This window comes from Cherax quadricarinatus, chromosome 65, assembly GCF_038502225.1.
Source record: "Cherax quadricarinatus isolate ZL_2023a chromosome 65, ASM3850222v1, whole genome shotgun sequence".
Lineage (NCBI taxonomy): Eukaryota > Metazoa > Arthropoda > Malacostraca > Decapoda > Parastacidae > Cherax > Cherax quadricarinatus.
In genome coordinates this window covers 5,333,858-5,350,402 of record NC_091356.1, presented here as the reverse complement: position 1 = coordinate 5,350,402, position 16,545 = coordinate 5,333,858, and the positions used below count along the sequence as shown (strand labels likewise).

At 41.6% G+C, this 16,545-nt stretch overlaps 1 protein-coding gene across 3 annotated transcripts in view; it reads left to right on the top strand.

The window, feature by feature from the left end:
- Positions 1-1,574: 1,574 nt before the first annotated feature.
- The window catches only part of LOC128700573 (calcium-activated chloride channel regulator 2), a 49,758-nt gene continuing 34,787 nt past the window's right edge, over positions 1,575-16,545 (top strand). Inside the window, exons 1-8 of one of the 3 annotated variants that reach the window (XM_070098892.1) lie at positions 1,575-1,596; positions 2,090-2,388; positions 7,255-7,365; positions 8,107-8,296; positions 9,127-9,301; positions 9,903-9,993; positions 10,756-10,874; positions 11,498-11,618. In XM_070098892.1, coding sequence (XP_069954993.1) covers positions 2,206-2,388; positions 7,255-7,365; positions 8,107-8,296; positions 9,127-9,301; positions 9,903-9,993; positions 10,756-10,874; positions 11,498-11,618 — 990 coding nt within the window. In that variant the 5' untranslated portion in view covers positions 1,575-1,596; positions 2,090-2,205. Of the gene's footprint in view, positions 1,597-1,724; positions 2,389-7,254; positions 7,366-8,106; positions 8,297-9,126; positions 9,302-9,902; positions 9,994-10,755; positions 10,875-11,497; positions 11,619-16,545 lie in introns of those variants that run through there. The other 2 variants (XM_070098893.1, XM_070098891.1) reach the window with 2 other exon arrangements.

Here is a 16,545-nt window from a genome sequence, read left to right as displayed (position 1 = left end):
ACTAAGCAAATCCATTACAAGGTTTCAATGACGCTTCCCTCAAAGGAGAGTCCTTGATGCTGGTGAGGGGCTCTTGATCTAGGGAATTAGATCTGTGCTCCAATTCCCTGAATTAAGTATGATTGCCTTCCATCCCCCCTCCCCCACAAGCGCTGTATAATCCCAGCGGGTTTAGTGCTCCCACTAATAATAATAATAATAATAATAATAATAATAATAATAATAATAATAATAATAATAATAATAATAATATTCATCTCCATAGGGAAGTGGAAAAGAATTCTTCCTCCGTAAGCCATGAGTGTCGTGAGAGGCGACTAAGATACCGGACGCGAGGGGCTAGTAACCTTCTCCTGTATAAATTACTAAATTTTAAAAGAGAAACCTTCGTTTCTTTTTTTTAGGTCTCCCTGCCTGGGTGGGATACGGCAGGTTCGTTGAAAAATAAAAATAATAATTGAGTGACTCTACTCAGGAGTTTGTTCCACTCATCTACAACTCATATTACTATGTGTTACATCTAATCCTAGTGTTACCTTGACGTCCGCGTGATGTAAGCAGACATACATTATGTAATTATCTGTAGCTCCAGGAGTAGAGCTTTGCTGCTGGACTCACGAAGTCGACGTAACACGACTGCAAACAAACCACGGTATGGGTGGGGTTAGAACCCATGGCAAGTGAGTCGTAAAATTCCAGGTCAGTACGCAAGCCACTGGACCAGCTGGTTACAATACGATTCATCCAACTAGGTATATTTATACTCCATAGGAAGATTAACATGGGCCTCAGGTTTACGCACTGGCAAGGAGTTTTACCACTCAGTGGCCATGGGTTCTAACCTCACCCATACCGTGGTTTCTCTGCTCCTAGTGTCCCCCACTAGTTTTAAATCAGAGTGAAACACAAACTTCTGTTGTGTTACCCTGAGAACTGTTCTCCCGGCCTCTGTGACGGTGGTGTGACCATTAAATTTCATTTATCTCCATCGTGTCTGTGTGTGTGTGTGTTTACTCACCTATAATGTTGCAGGGGTCGAGTCACAGCTGCTGGCCTCGCCTCTTCGCTGGCCGCTACTACATAAGAAATAAGAAGGAAGAAACACTGCAACTGGCCTACTGGCACATACCTGGTAGGTCCTTGTCAAAACCAAACCCACTAATAAAAATATTCGTTCAACCCATTGTTATTACCTAGTTCATTATATGATAATAACAATACCAATAGTAATAATATTAATAATAGCAATAATAATATTAACAATACTATTACTACTACTAAACCTACTTCTATTAATAATCATAATAATAATAATAATAATAATAATAATAATAATAATAACAGCCATAATAATTATAATGGCAATAATAATAATAATAATAATAATAATAATAATAATAATAATAATAATAATAATAATAATTATTATATAAAACGCTAGGTATAACAGTAAATGTTGAAAGTACAGAGACATGTTCGATGCAAACCTGTATCATTACTGATACTGTTATCAGGGACCAGATATATAACACGTCAAGATAAACCCTAGATTACCACAGTGTCTTGGCTGCCCAGTGTGGGCATCAAAAGTTTCTGGTATGATTGTAGACCTTACAAGGTGTTTTCCTAACGCCTCTGGTGTGACTGTGGACCTACAAGACGTATTAGTGCTTCTGGTGTGATTGTGGACTTTACAAGACGTCTTAGTGTTTCTGGGTGATTGTGGACCTAACAAGACGTCTTAGTGCTTTTGGGGTGATTGTGAAACGTACAAGACGTCTTAATGCTTCTGGGGTGATTGTAGACCTAGCAAGATGTCTTAGTGCTTCTGGGATGATTGTGGAACTTACAAGACGTCTTAGTACTTCAGCTTGATTGTGAATCTTACAAGACGTGTTCTTAGTGCTTCTCTGGTGATTGTGGACCTTATAAGACGTCGTTTTAGTGTTTCTGGTGTGACTTTTAGACTTTTTACTGCGTTTGTAGTGACCATAAACTTCGCAAGACGACTTTTATTGTTTCTGGTGTTATTGTGGAGATCTTACTAAACGTTCTTTAATGCCTATGAATTTTGCAACATGTCCTAAAGTGCTCGTGAAGTTACTAACAGTTTTGAAAAATACTTCTTCGGTGCTTATGGTGAGGTTGTGAGCCTCACAAAGAGTCCTTAACCCCTTCAAAGTGTTTGTAAGGTGTGGTGCAAGGATGAGGTGGTGGCAGCTGTACCTGGTAGCTACCATCATCCTGGCGGAAGTGACCTGCTCCGTCAGTATCTCTCGGCTCCTGGGAACTACTACAGCTTCTGTCAACGATGATCCTTACAGCAACCTCGTTCTCAGGATGAGACCAGGACTGGAGGACTGCGACATTATACTGGACAACACTAAGGTGAGTTTATAATCTGAGTGTGTAGGCAACGTCTCCACCATCAGTGTTAGAACATAAGAACATAAGAACGAAGGAACACTGCAGAAGGCCTACTGGCCCATGCGAGGCAGGTCCAAGTCTCCTACCGGCTTAAGCCAATGCACCCAACCTAGTCAGGTCAGGTCACATTGACTTAAGGGAGGAACACGGCAACCGACCTGGTAGCACAAGCTATCAGGTCTAACTCACACCCACCCACATCTACTCATGTATTTATCCAACCTATTTTTAAAGCTACACAACGTTCTGGCCTCTATAACGGTACTTGGGAGTTTGTTCCACTCATCCACAACTCTATTACCAAACCAGTACTTTCCTATATCCTTCCTGAATCTGAATTTTTCCAACTTAAAACCATTGCTGCGAGTACTGTCTAGGCTAGATATTTTCAGCACACTATTTACATCCCCTTTATTTATTCCTGTCTTCCATTTATACACCTCAATCATATCCCCCCTAATTCTACGTCTTTCTAGAGAGTGCAGTTTCAGGGCCCTTAGTCTATCCTCATAGGGAAGGTTTCTGATACATGGGATCAACTTTGTCATCCTCCTTTGTACATTTTCCAGAGAATTTTTATCCATTCTGTAATACGGTGACCAAAACTGTGCAGCATAATCTAAATGAGGCCTAACCAAGGATGTATAGAGTTGAAGAACAACCTGAGGACTCCTATTATTTATGCTTCTTGATATGAAGCCAAGGATTCTATTAGCTTTATTGCGAACACTTATGCACTGTTGTCTTGGTTTCAGATTACTGCTAACCAGAACTCCTAAATCTTTTTCGCAATCCGTAATATTAAGATCTACATTATTTAGTTTATATGTGGCATGGTTATTGTCCTGTCCAACATTTAGAACTTTGCATTTGTCTATATTAAACTGCATCTGCCACTTCTCCGACCACTGCATCAGTCTATTCAAATCTTCCTGGAGTGCTCGAATGTCCTCGTCAGAATGAATTCGACGGCCTATTTTGGTGTCATCGGCAAACTTGCCGATGTCGCTCTTTATGCCCTCATCTATGTCGTTTATGTAGATTGTGAACAGCAGGGGGCCCAACACTGACCCCTGTGGAACACCGCTCGTGACGCTTCCCCACTCTGATTTCTCCCCATTTATGCAAACTCTCTGCTGCCTATTTGTCAACCATGCCTCTATCCAGGAAAAAATTTCTCCTCCTATTCCATATGCTTTAATTTTCCTCAATAGTCTCTGATGTGGGACCCTGTCAAAAGCCTTACTGAAGTCCATATACACAATATCATATTCATTACCATGATCTACCTCCTCAAATACCTTAGTGAAAAAAGTTAATAAATTCGTAAGGCAGGAACGCCCCTTTGTAAAACCATGCTGAGATTCGTTGATTAATTTATGCTTTTCAAGGTGGCTACGAACTGCCTCGGCAATTATTGATTCCATAAATTTTCCCACTATGGAGGTTAGGCTTATTGGTCTATAGTTCGAAGCTAAGGACCTGTCACCTGTTTTGAAAATAGGTATCACATTTGCCATTTTCCACTTATCTGGCACCATGCCAGTTTGTAGTGATATGTTGAAAAGATTAGCCAAAGGTGTGCTAAGCTCCTCTTTACATTCCTTTAGAACCCTTGCATACAGTTCATCAGGGCCTGGGGATTTGTTAGGTTTTAATTTATCTATTTGCCTAAGTACCATGTCACTTGTGACCCTAATCGTGCACAGTTTATTATCGTCCTGTTCTACATAATTTATCATTACTGGAATATCGCTGGTATCCTCCTGTGTAAAAACTGAGAGGAAGTATGTGTTAAAAATTCTACACATTTCCTTATCACTGTCAGTGAGCTGACCCGAGGAACTTTTGAGTGGGCCTATCTTGTCCTGATCTTACTTCTGTATACCTGAAAGAATCCTTTTGGGTTAGTCTTCGATTCTCTTGCAACTTTAACCTCATAATCTCTTTTTGCTTTTCTAATTCCTTTTTTTATTTCTCTCTTTAACTGAATATATCGATTTCTTAATTGCCCCTCTCCTCTTTTGATTTGCCTATATATGCCTCTCTTTTGACCAATCAGATATTTTAATCTATTGTTCATCCATTTAGGATCATTTTTGTTTGATCTGATTTCCCTATTTGGAACATAATTTGACTGAGCAGCTAGAACTATGCCCTGGAAAGCATCATATCGGCAACCATCACCACCTACCTGACCCTTAGTCAGGTCATTCCAGTTCAGCCCACCTAAGTAATTTTTCAGTCCTATGAAATCAGCCAAGCGAAAGTCAGGGACGGAGGCTTGATTGCCATTAGTAGGGGAATTCCATGATATATTAAAACTGAGTGGTTTGTGATCACTTTCCCCAAGCTCATCATTAACCTCAAGATTATTAATTAGTGTTTCCCTACTGGCAAGAACCAAGTCAAGGAGATTATTTCCCCTAGTTGGCTCTGTCACAAACTGTTTTAAAAAACAATCCTGGATCGTATCAAGAAAGTCACCTGACTCTAAATTTCCTGTCAAATTGCTCCAGTCAATCTGTCTATAGTTGAAATCTCCCATTAGCATAACATTTTCGTATGTAGATGCGTTACGAATTTCGTCCCATAGAAGTTTACTGCACTCCCTATCAAGATTTGGGGGCCCTGTAAATCACACCCAAAATTAGTTTTTCTCGGCCCTCGAGAAGCTGTAACCAAACAGATTCAGTGGCTGACGCTTCTAATTTAATATCTTGTCTAACACAACAATTTAAATTGTCTCTGACATACATCGCTACTCCACCACCTTTCCTGTTGACCCTGTCAGTGTGGAATAATTTATAGCCTTGTATGTGACATTCAGAGGGCATCTCTTTATCTTTCAGATTGAGCCAGGTCTCTGTTATAGCAATAATATCTATGTTTCCTGCACTTGCAATTAATCTTAGCTCATCTATCTTATTTCTTACACTCCTGCTATTAGTATAGTAAACCTTAAGGGAGCTAGTCCCTTGCTGCCCTCTGCTGTCCCCCTTTGTTTGCTGACCTGATCTATTGTCTTTATTTATAACTTCATGCTGAATGCCTTTTATACATTTACTGTTTCCAACCCAAGTGTTGCAACCTGCTTGTTTCCCACACACACCCATACCTCTATCTTCCATCAGTTTAAAATCATAGGCATTTCACCAATGGCCTTCTCAATCGAGTCTGCAAGTGCTACCACCCCAGCCCCAGAGAGATGTACCCCATCCCTTGCATACATATCATGTTTGCCATAAAAGTTGTTCCAGTTGTCAATGAATGGGATTGCAAGTTCCTTGCAGTATCTGTCTAGCCAGCAATTTACACCAATTGCCCTAGACAACCATTCATTTCCTACTCCCCTTCTAGGCAAGATGCTACATATGATTGGGATCCCTCCCTTAGACTTAATGAAATCTATAGGTGACCTGTACTTATCTAGCAGCTCTTCTCTCCTACCCTTCCCAATATCATTTCCACCAGCACTGAGACAGATAATGTGATAGGCGGGGTGTTGTGTGTCAGCAACACTTCCACCGTCAGTGATAGGCGGGGTGTTGTATGTCAGCAACACTTCCACCATCAGTGTTAGGTGGGGTATTGTGTGTCAGCAACACTTCCACCATCAGTGTTAGGCGGGGTGTTGTGTGTCAGCAACACTTCCACCATCAGCGTTAGGCGGGGTATTGTGTGTCAGCAACACTTCCACCATCAGTGTTAGGCGGGGTGTTGTGTGTCAGCAACACTTCCACCATCAGTGTTAGGCGGGGTGTTGTGTGTCAGCAACACTTCCACCATCAGTTTTGGGCTGGGTGTTGTGTGTCAGCAACACTTCCACCATCAGTGTTAGGCGGGGTATTGTGTGTCAGCAACACTTCCACCATCAGTGTTAGGCGGGGTGTTGTGTGTCAGCAACACTTCCACCATCAGTTTTGGGCTGGGTGTTGTGTGTCAGCAACACTTCCACCATCAGTGTTAGGCGGGGTGTTGTGTGTCAGCAACACTTCCACCATCAGTGTTAGGCGGGGTATTGTGTGTCAGCAACACTTCCACCATCAGTGTTAGGCGGGGTGTTGTGTGTCAGCAACACTTCCACCATCAGTGTTAGGCGGGGTGTTGTGTGTCAGCAACACTTCCACCATCAGTGTTAGACTGGGTACTGTGTGTCAGCAACACTTCCACCATCAGTTTTGGGCTGGGTGTTGTGTGCTTCCATAAATTTCTAACCACCTTTTCCCTCACAGGAAGAGTATAAAAGACATTCTTAAACTTATTTAGCTCAGAATAACCTAATAAAAAGTCTATTGCTATGTCTGTCCATAATAGACGTGACTTGTGTTATGTACATCAAATTAACTAATGTTTACGAAAAATAAAATTAACTGATATTTAACATAAGCTATCTTATATTAAACATAATACTAGTTGAAGCTTAACGAAATAAAACTGACATTTACCACAATCAAACTAACTTAAATTTAACATAAAACTAGCTGATAGTCTTAATAATATTTCTAAATAGTATTCTGCATAGCACAAATATCAAACTTAAATACAAGAACTGTAAATGCTAAATTGTATCTTAAAATTATTATGCCATATAATAATCATCTCCAAACGTGTACTAGTAGTACGTACAGTAGTTGAAAATACAGCAATAGGTTTAGTGTATCTGCAATGTTGTGCATCACAATAGGCTTCACATTGCACTAAGCTTTATGGATATGTCATTCCCAAAGCTGTACCAACAACTTGTATTTTTGTTTTTTTTTTGGAAATAAAATTTGCATTTATATTCTTATCAGACTGAAAACTTCATAATCTATATTCTCACAGAAAATCTTAGAAGCCGCCTCTCAAGTGTTGTATATCGCCACAGAGGACAAACTCTTCTTCAAGGATGTGACGATCTTAATACCTAGTGCTCTGCTCAGCCTCTGCAGACTGGTGAGTTATTTTTACTCTTGTGTAAGAGTACACAAACAGCCTCCCCATAAAATGAACTTATGATGACGTTTCGGTCCGACTTGGACCAAGATACCCAAGGTACCCAAGGTACCCAAGATACCCAAGATATCCAAGAGTTGCACATGTGTCTAATTTATCAACGTGTCGGTTCTCTGAGCCATTCATCTACATTTGTGTATTATTCTAGTCACGGTATTGTGCCTTTTTATTCTGTGTAAAAGTTCTTATTCCATTTTGATGCGTAATGGTCCTTATTTTCTAATGTTGTAAACGGTATAAAATACCGACAAGTTGATGAGTAAGACACATGTGCAACAGCTAGGTATCTCTGTATCTTAATTACTTTCTACTCTCTATAGGCAGCTGAACGATCCATGTAAGAAACTGAATAATACGTGTACAGTATGGTTACCTGCCCAATGCTTGTACAGAGCTGAATAATACATGTAGAGAGCTAAATAATCTATATATGGAGCTAAATAATTCATATAGAGAGTTAAACACTCAGTCTAGAAATCTAGGGATGCTGTCTTTCACTAATCTAAATGCTACTTCTTTTGTTTCACGTGTAATAAAGTTTCTTACTAATTTGTTAATTTCTTCTGGTGCTGCTGTTGCTGATTCTGCTACTGCTTCTTGTGCTGCTGTGGCTTCTGCTGCTACTTCTTGTGCTACTGTGGCCGCTGCTGTTGCTTCTGGTGCTGTTGCTGTATTCTGAAGCAGGACAACAACATCCCGCAGGTTACAAAGATGCCAAAAGTGGCAATAATATTGGGTGAGGATGACCCAGTCTTCGGTGGGGAGCCTTGGACACAACAAACTCAGGGCTGTGGCAAGCCTGGAGACTTTCTCTACCTACCCCATGCCTTCCTCAGAAGTGACAATGCATCCTCACTTTATTCAAAAAGAGGTGAGTCTCTTGTCCCCTAAATAATGGAACAATACAAGGTGAGCCAGTATACTCTAGCAGTTGGCCTTCGTTCCACAATGGAAGCAAAACTCCACTGACTGGGCCATGTGTAAGAGTGTCTCCCCTGTGTGCTCTGTCATCCCGTTGTGTCAATTATTTCATGTCTATAATGTTTAATTAAAAGCAAATTTCAAGGGCATCTAGTAACGTTCATTGCTTTGGTTTTAACAAGTAAAGTAGTGAGAGATAAGCTGGAAGGTGTTTCACTGATTCACCAAATGTTTAATGGAGTTTAATTGAGAAACTAAACTACAAGATATATTTCTACCACACAACATTATAAATCCCACTCATATAAGTTAACCAAATAATAACAAACTTTTCCATCCGCATATTTTTCGCAAGTATTAGATTTAGGGTTCTATTTCAGTCTAGAAATATTTTTAGTGTTTAGCTCCATTAATTCTTACATAAACAATGTATTAATCCCATTAAATGTCACTCACTTGTGTAAAATGTTAGTACATGTACTTGCCACAGTCGCATTGTTTTTATTCTTGAGAAATTGTAGGCAAGTGCTCATTACATGCAGCAAAAAATGTTCAAGGGGAAAGGAAGTGCCTTGATTCTTGTAAAAGTCTCTTGATACAAGGAATTGGAACTACCCTCCCGTTCATTCATATCTGATTACCTCCTATTTCCTATGTGTCTGTGTCCCTTGTGGGTTTAGAGCTTTCCTTGAAAATAATAATCTGAAAGCCCCAGACCATTTCAACACGGTTTTTAATCTCTCATCTGATCAACTCCGGCAACGACGTGATGGCGTGCAGGCAAACGTGTGGTTCATGAGTGGGCTAAGGTACGTTGGGGAGTGTTTGAAGAGTATGGGATAGCTGAGGACCAGGTGTTTCCCCTCGACTCTGCCCAGACGGCCTCTAACACAGATAACTCCAGCAACTGGCTTCCCAACTACTGTGCTAATGCTGATCTCCACGGAGAGTTCAGGTCAGATTTTTGTCTTAGAAAAGCACTTACATCATCCTTCCTCCTCCTCATCCTGAATGTAACATATAAATCACTACCGACATCTTGAGGACAAGCTTTGTCTTGTATTCTAGTATACTGCCAAACTGAGTAAGAAAGAAGAAAGAAAATATTTTATAACCAAATTGTATCGGTGGAAAGGATTGGGAATCCTAATTTTGATGTACTGTAAACTCCGATGGCCACAGCAGTGTAACTTATCCTTGACCTTACTCAATTCACATCCCCGATTTCTTTTATTTATTTATTTATTTATTTAATAATTTGAACATACATACAGAGGTACAAAAAAAATACAGGTAAGAGCAGCATGCCAAAGCCGCTTGTATGCATAGCATTACGGGCAGGCTTAAAATTAACTTAAGATTAACTAAGCAATAATGTAATCAGTGATAAAACATTATTGTAAACAGATAACAATAAAGCACAAATGAGTATTACAAAGACAGGTCATATTGTAATTATACAGTGTCGACACAGAGGGATGGGGAAGCCCAAAGTTACCTTGTTTTATTATCCTAATGCAGTTAATCCACATCTGGTTACGAGTACTGTTCCTCAGGCAGCAGTGTGAGTTTCCCAGCTGTTCCTTTATCCTGGAGGAGGAGCAGAATGCAACGTCGTCTCTCCTGGCCTTGTACACCCCGGCGTCTGTGAGTTCAAGTCACAAGCTTTCATAATGGACTACTTTTATCATCTCTGTGTTTAATTTCAATAATGTGAAAAAAATCTTTATACTATATAATATATAAACTAGTTTTCATTTGTTGGCAATAGCAAAATTGATCTATTGTTTAATGCAAATAGAAATACAGAAAATTTCCAAGGCAATAATGCATATTTGTATTTTATCCCACCCATGGCATTTATTTTATCCCACCCATGGTATTTATTTTATCCCACCCATGGCATTTATTTTATCCCACCCATGGCATTTATTTTATCCCACCCATGGCATTTATTTTATCCCGCCCATGGCATTTATTTTATCCCACCCATGGCATTTATTTGATCCCACCCATGACATTTATTTTATCCCGCCCATGGCATTTATTTTATCCCACCCATGGCATTTATTTTATCTCACCCATGGCATTTATTTTATCTCACCCATGGCATTTATTTTATCCCACCCATGGCATTTATTTTATCCCACCCATGGCATTTATTTTATCTCACCCATGGCATTTATTTTATCCCACCCATGGCATTTATTTTATCTCACCCATGGCATTTACTGAATTTTTCCAATTATTATCATTATTACCCCTTACCTACATACATTTCCTCCCACTTCTTACTCTTTCTCCCACTGCTTGCCTTTGCTCCCTCTTTCAACCTATCTTCCTTCCCACCCTCCCTTCTTCCTCTTGCCTTCCCTCCTCCCTATTCTAGTGAGTTATGTCTGCCCACAGGTCACCAGCTTCTGCGACAGTGACACCCACAAGTCACTCTTACCTAACAAGCACAACGCTCAGTGTGGCGGCCAAAGCGTCACGACAGTTCTTCAATATCACCACGACTTCCAGAGGACGTCAGTGTGCCATCGTCTTCACGTTCACGTTATATCTCTCGTTCTTCACTCTTAGTGTCTTTCTGTTTAATGAATAATTTGATGTAGTCCCTCGCCTCTATATACATATTGCACATTTTTACAATATACTATAAGAATAATTGGTTACAGAGTATTATTATTGCATTATTATTAATAATATTATTATATTAAAATTAATAATAATAATGTTATTATTACTATTAATTAACGAGGTAGTTCTCAACCTGTAATGATCATACATATATATATATACAGTGGACCCCCGGTTAACGATATTTTTTCACTCCAGAAGTATGTTCAGGCACCAGTACTGACCGATTTTTTTCCCATAAGAAATATTGTGAAGTAGATTAGTCCATTTCAGACCCCCAAACATACACGTACAAATGCACTTACATAAATACACTTACGTAATTGGTCGCATTCGGAGGTAATCGTTATGCGGGGGTCCACTGTATATATATATATATATATATATATATATATATATATATATATATATATATATATATATATATATATATATATATATATATATATATATATATATATATATATATATATATATATATATATATATATATATATATATATATTTGCAGGCGTGTTCCTATGAGTGACTTCAGTATAAGGTTGTTGTTCAAGCAGTACTCGACTGAGCCACTAATTGAGTACGTCATACTTCTAGATGTCACTGAGGTGATGAGTAACGATGTACTTCAGGTGAGTCTCTCACTACATGTGGTTTAAGACGTTTTCTGACTTCGAAATTTTATCTACGCAACACATATAAATGAAAGAACTGAGTTGTGTAGTAACTCATAAATTATCATCTTGCTCCCTCAATGGCATTTTATGGGAAAAAATTGTAATGAAGAAACACAGGAATTTAGTGAAGTGATTGAAACCAATGATCAGGGACTCCCAGCCCGTCACCAAGGACCTTCAGGGTGGTGACCTGAAGCACTGGTCTATTAGTCCCGCTCTCTAAATCCAAACTGACCAGTGTGCATGACCTGTGTCTTGTATGAAGCGAGGTCTCATGACCTGCAGATTGTGGTAATTAGTTTAGTAAAACAACGAAGTAAAAATTTGTTAGGTATCCACGAAGAGGAACCTTCAAGTGACTGCCAAAATTATTTTTATCCTCAGAGGTTTTCGTTTAAAACTTGAGAACTCATACTGTTGGTTCTAAATTTTCACCGCTGCTGGTGCACTGTAACTAGGAAAAGACTGAGGCAACTATTGCCATGTGCAGGTGCCTCTGGTCAGTTTTATATATTGTTATTATAATCATGGGGAGCGCTAAACCTGTAGGGATTATACACAGCCTGTGGAGGGGGATGGAAGGTATTCATGGTCAATTCAGGGAACTGGAGCACAAATCCAATTCCCTAGATCAAGAGCCTCACCAGCATAGCTCGAGAAAGCCTCTTCTGACCGACATCAACATTCAACAATGGTGTTTCCTACTCGTAGAAGACTGAGGTTGCTATTGCAGTGTGTAGCTGTCGATTTGTCAATTTTCTTTTTAAAATAGTTTAGTGATATTTTCCACGAAATATCTCGAGTTTAATTTATCTGAATGACTTCAGTTGTTGATAACTGGACGGTGAGAGGTGCAACCTTACCTGTCAACTCATGATGTTCTTTCACATGTGTATCTGCTGAAGAGGATCCCACAAGATCATTGAAGTATACAGATCAATTAATCTCCTGAGTTTCATGACACAAGTGTTCATGACACAAGTGTTCATGACACAAGTGTTCATGACACAAGTGTTCATGACACAAGTGTTCATAACACAAGTGTTCATTACACAAGTGTTCATTACACAAGTGTTCATGACACAAGTGTTCATGACACAAGTGTTCATAACACAAGTGTTCATTACACAAGTGTTCATGACACAAGTGTTCATGACACAAGTGTTCATGACACAAGTGTTCATGACACAAGTGTTCATGACACAAGTGTTCATGACACAAGTGTTCATAACACAAGTGTTCATTACACAAGTGTTCATTACACAAGTGTTCATGACACAAGTGTTCATAACACAAGTGTTCATTACACAAGTGTTCATTACACAAGTGTTCATGACACAAGTGTTCATGACACAAGTGTTCATAACACAAGTGTTCATTACACAAGTGTTCATGACACAAGTGTTCATGACACAAGTGTTCATGACACAAGTGTTCATGACACAAGTGTTCATGACACAAGTGTTCATGACACAAGTGTTCATAACACAAGTGTTCATTACACAAGTGTTCATGACACAAGTGTTCATAACACAAGTGTTCATTACACAAGTGTTCATGACACAAGTGTTCATGACACAAGTGTTCATGACACAAGTGTTCATGACACAAGTGTTCATGACACAAGTGTTCATAACACAAGTGTTCATAACACAAGTGTTCATTACACATGTGTTCATGACACAAGTGTTCATGACACAAGTGTTCATGACACAAGTGTTCATAACACAAGTGTTCATAACACAAGTGTTCATTACACATGTGTTCATGACACAAGTGTTCATGACACAAGTGTTCATGACACAAGTGTTCATAACACAAGTGTTCATAACACAAGTGTTCATGACACAAGTGTTCATAACACAAGTGTTCATTACACAAGTGTTCATTACACATGTGTTCATGACACAAGTGTTCATGACACAAGTGTTCATGACACAAGTGTTCATCTTGTGAGAAACTGATACTCTATAAGTTAAGGATGTGTAAGAACAAATCTGAAAACTTGGAGTAGTTGGAATCTGCGTAAGTCTGAGAGGAGGGAAACAAGTGCATCAGAGCACAGTTGAAAGACAGACATGAGTCACAGGGATGTCAGGAAGTACTTCTTCAGCATCAGGGTGGTCAGGAAGTGGAATGATCTGGATGAAGTAGTGGAGGCAGACTCTACACAGAGTTTTAAAAGCAGGTATGACAGCGCACAGACCTATCCTGTGGGCGGTAGTCAAAGAATTGCAGAGGGAATGAACCTAGCAAGAGTCAAGCCGAGAGTCAGGGCCAGAAGATAAGACTCAACTCCAACAACCTCACATAGGCAAGTATATAAACATACACACACACGCACACACATACATACACTTCTGAATTTTATTATGCAACATTAAAATCTTATGACCACCCTGTGTCAGTAATGTCATTATTATCTATAGGTTATATATTACAAGTGGCAGCCTGTGTTTCTATTCCCCCAGAACCCACAACACTCTGCACTATTCCTTTAGCGCACATTAAGGTAGAGGGGGCCGAGCTAATGAGATACAGGGATAATTTTCTAGGAAGACGCAGTTAACAAAACGCATTTTTTTGTTAAGTTAACAAGTAATTTCTTGCAGGAAAAAAAAGGGAGAATGCTAATAAAACGGTGAATTGTTATTTTTTTAAAGTGATGAATTTGAATGTTGTGTTTACCTGTTTGTGGTTGCAGGGGTCGATACATAGTTCCTGGCCCTGTATTACTAAGTTTATTCAGGTATAGGTACACATAAATACAGTTAAACAAATTATCCTACATAGAAACGTGTACATTACCTAGGATAACCCCAAAAGTCAGACGAAGTGAGTTATTTCCACTGGGGAGTTATGCAGGGAGTTATGCAGGGAGTTATGCAGGGAGTTATGCAGGGAGTTATGCAGGGAGTTATGCAGGGAGTTATGCAGGGAGTTATGCAGGGAGTTATGCAGGGAGTTATGCAGGGAGTTATGCAGGGAGTTATGCAGGGAGTTATGCAGGGAGTTATGCAGGGAGTTATGCAGGGAGTTATGCAGGGAGTTATGCAGGGAGTTATGCAGGGAGTTATGCAGGGAGTTATGCAGGGAGTTATGCAGGGAGTTATGCAGGGAGTTATGTAGGCAGTTATGTAGGGAGTTATGCAGGGAGTTATGCAGGGAGTTATGTAGGGAGTTATGCAGGGAGTTATGCAGGGAGTTATGCAGGGAGTTATGTAGAGAGTTATGCAGGGAGTTATGCAGGGAGTTATGCAGGGAGTTATGTAGGGAGTTATGCAGGAAATTATGTAAGGAGTTATGCAGGGAGTTATGCAGGGAGTTATGTAGGGAGTTATGCAGGGAGTTATGCAGGGAGTTATGCAGGGAGTTATGCAGGGAGTTATGCAGGGAGTTATGCAGGGAGTTATGCAGGGAGTTATGTAGGGAGTTATGCAGGGAGTTATGCAGGGAGTTATGCAGGGAGTTATGTAGGGAGTTATGCAGGGAGTTATGCAGGGAGTTATGCAGGGAGTTATGCAGGGAGTTATGCAGGGAGGGAAGAGTTAGCTAACACAAGAAGTTAAATTGTCTTGTTTTTCTTACTGTGATGAACTTGTATCTTGCATAGTTAGTGTAACGTCTTCATTGTGTACCCCATACCCATCCCGTGGGCGGTAGTCACCGCATACCCATCCCGTGGGCGGTAGTCACCCCATACCCATCCCGTGGGCGGTAGTCACCCCATACCCATCCCGTGGGCGGTAGTCACCCCATACCCATCCCGTGGGCGGTAGTCACCGCATACCCATCCCGTGGGCGGTAGTCACCCCATACCCATCCCGTGGGCGGTAGTCACCCCATACCCATCCCGTGGGCGGTAGTCACCCCATACCCATCCCGTGGGCGGTAGTCACCCCATACCCATCCCGTGGGCGGTAGTCACCCCATACCCATCCCGGGGGCGGTTGTCACCCCATACCCATCCCGTGGGCGGTAGTCACCCCATACCCATCCCGTGGGCGGTAGTCACCACATACCCATCCCGTGGGCGGTAGTCACCCCATACCCATCCCGTGGGCGGTAGTCACCCCATACCCATCCCGTGGGCGGTAGTCACCGCATACCCATCCCGTGGGCGGTAGTCACCGCATACCCATCCCGTGGGCGGTAGTCACCGCATACCCATCCCGTGGGCGGTAGTCACCCCATTCCCATCCCGTGGGCGGTAGTCACCCCATACCCATCCCGTGGGCGGTAGTCACCCCATACCCATCCCGTGGGCGGTAGTCACCACATACCCATCCCGTGGGCGGTAGTCACCCCATACCCATCCCGTGGGCGGTAGTCACTCCATACCCATCCCGTGGGCGGTAGTCACCGCATACCCATCCCGTGGGCGGTAGTCACCCCATACCCATCCCGTGGGCGGTAGTCACCGCATACCCATCCCGTGGGCGGTAGTCACCCCATACCCATCCCGTGGGCGGTAGTCACCCCATATCCATCCCGTGGGCGGTAGTCACCCCATACCCATCCCGTGGGCGGTAGTCACCTCATACCCATCCCGTGGGCGGTAGTCACCCCATACCCATCCCGTGGGCGGTAGTCACCCCATACCCATCCCGTGGGCGGTAGTCACCCCATACCCATCCCGTGGGCGGTAGTCACCCCATACCCATCCCGTGGGCGGTAGTCACCCCATACCCATCCCGTGGGCGGTAGTCACCCCATACCCATCCCGTGGGCGGTAGTCACCCCATACCCATCCCGTGGGCGGTAGTCACCCCATACCCATCCCGTGGGCGGTAGTCACCGCATACCCATCCCGTGGGCGGTAGTCACCCCATACCCATCCCGTGGGCGGTAGTCACCCCATACCCATCCCGTGGGCGGTAGT